Genomic DNA, 2003 nt, shown 5'->3' with positions numbered 1-2003 from the left:
ACGCGCTGCTGCTGCTCCCGCTGCTGGCCTTCCTCGTGGGCGTGCAGACCGCCTTCCCGCCCGCGCCCCGGGGCCCCGTCCCCGCCTTCACTGGCCTGGAGCTCCTCACCGGAGGGGTGAGGGTTAGGGGCATTGGGCCAGAGCGGCACCCTCTGGTCTCCCCTGGGGAGACCCCTCGGCCTCCACTGTGACTCCAGGGGGGCCGTAGACAGCTCTCCTTGTTGTCCCGACATCTGTGGGGCCTGGGAAGCCCCGGATGGCCGAGGCCTATTGTCTACCTCCGTGCTGTCCTTGTGGCCCTGCCCTGGCCTCCCTGATGGGTGCCCCCCCTCTGCCCCTGGAAACCATGGGCGGGTCAGGCGTGGGGAGGGGAGTCCCTGACGCGGCCGGGCCTCCAACGCAGGGCCGCTTCACGGACACCGTCATGTACTACGGCTACTACAGCAACGCCACCCTGAACCAGCCGTGTGCCGACCCACCCGACGGCGGCTAGTGCGCCCCCGAGGCAGCCAGCCTGCCCTACAACATGCCCCTGGCCTACCTCTTCACCATCGGCGCAGCCTTCTTCATCACCTGCTTCACCCTGGTCTACAGGTAACGGCCTCCACCACATGACCCTGGCTCTGAGCACCATTGATCCACCCATCCATCAACCCATCCATCCATCCATCCATCCATCCATCCATCCATCCATCCATCCACCATCCATCCATCCTTCCATCCATCATCCATCATCCATCCATCCATCCTTCCATCCATCCACCCACCCATCCATCCATCTATCCATCACTCCATCCATCCCCCCCACAACACTCACTGTGCTTGGGTCAGGAAGATAAGTGAGGAGCTTGCTGTCCAGGGGAGGAGGAGGCTGGCTGTGTGCCCAGGAGTCATGGAGCACTGGGGGAGGAATCAGGCTGGCTTCCTAGGAGAGGTGGCACTGGCCTCAGGGCAGGCTCAGGGAAGGGAAGAAGGTGTTTTGGTTTTGGGAGCCAGCGCAAAGCCCTGGGGCTGAGCCCACATCTACCCCCTGTCCCGGCAGGAGCAGTGGCCCTGTCTTGGGTCGAGTCTGACCCTTCTAGCCTCGAGGCGCTGGTGGGCACCGGGTTTGCACAGGGCTGGCCTAGAGTGGCCACAGGCCCACCCCAGGCGCTGAGAGCTGGGCGGGAGGAGGGGGGCTCCTCTCCGAGGGGTGGGCTTTGGCTGTAGGGAGTGTCCTGCTGCCTTCTGGCCTCCGCTCCCCGCCCTCACCCTCCTCACCCCATCCTCACAGCATGTCCCACTCTTTCGGGGAGAGCTACCGGGTGGGCAGCGCCTTGGGGGCCCATGCCATCACCGTCTTCTGCTCCTGGGACCACAAGGTGACTCAGAAACGGGCCTCCCGCCTCCAGTGTGACAACATCCGGACCCAGCTGAAGGTGCGCCACCAGGGCCGGGGCCACCCCACCCTGAGCCCTGCAACCCCGTCCCAGCCACTCAGCTCTCTTAGACTTGGACGTGGGTGAGGGTGGGGGTCCTCGTCTTGCCCTCAGTGCCCCGCAGTGCCTCCCCGGCCGAGGCTGGTCAGCACTCACCCCCTGGCTGGTCTCCTGTGCGCGTCCACCCTGGGCTGCCCGTCTGTTAGTGCCACGGCCCTTGGATGTGGAGGGGCCATGTCAACGGCAACCTCCCTGGCAACCGTCCCCTCGCAGTGGGTGTGCGTGCTGGGGGCTTTGACTTACGTCCCTGGCCCGAGGGGCTCCTGCTGGGCTGCACCCCGGCCGCCCCAGCCGCCTGCCTCAGGCGAGATCCGCTGTCTCTGAGCCACAGGAGGAAACAGGCAGAGGTTCAGTCCTTTGCCCCAGGCACAGGGCCAGAGGGTGGCGGAGCTGGGCCTTGTGGAAACTTCTCTGCCCTTCTGGGGCTTGTGCTGCAGGATTGGGCTTTGCTGCCCTCGGGGAGCTTCCGGTGGGTGGGGGGCGGGGGGGGGACCCCACAGCAGCAGGACAGCTCAGGAGGCGGAG

At 66.1% G+C, this 2003-nt stretch overlaps 1 protein-coding gene across 1 annotated transcript in view; it reads left to right on the top strand.

The window, feature by feature from the left end:
- Nucleotides 1-2: 2 nt before the first annotated feature.
- Nucleotides 3-2003, top strand: part of TMC6 (transmembrane channel like 6) — a gene marked incomplete at both ends in the record, with an annotated part of 6961 nt that continues 4960 nt past the window's right edge. The window contains 3 exon segments of the mRNA XM_015562624.1: nt 3-116; nt 404-594; nt 1274-1418. Of these exon segments, the coding sequence (XP_015418110.1) occupies nt 3-116; nt 404-594; nt 1274-1418 (450 nt within the window).

Source organism: Myotis davidii, unplaced genomic scaffold (assembly GCF_000327345.1).
Source record: "Myotis davidii unplaced genomic scaffold, ASM32734v1 scaffold991, whole genome shotgun sequence".
In the NCBI taxonomy this organism is placed as follows: Eukaryota; Metazoa; Chordata; class Mammalia; order Chiroptera; family Vespertilionidae; genus Myotis; species Myotis davidii.
The sequence above is the reverse complement of the archived record's forward strand: the minus strand, read 5'-3'. Positions and strand labels throughout refer to the sequence as shown.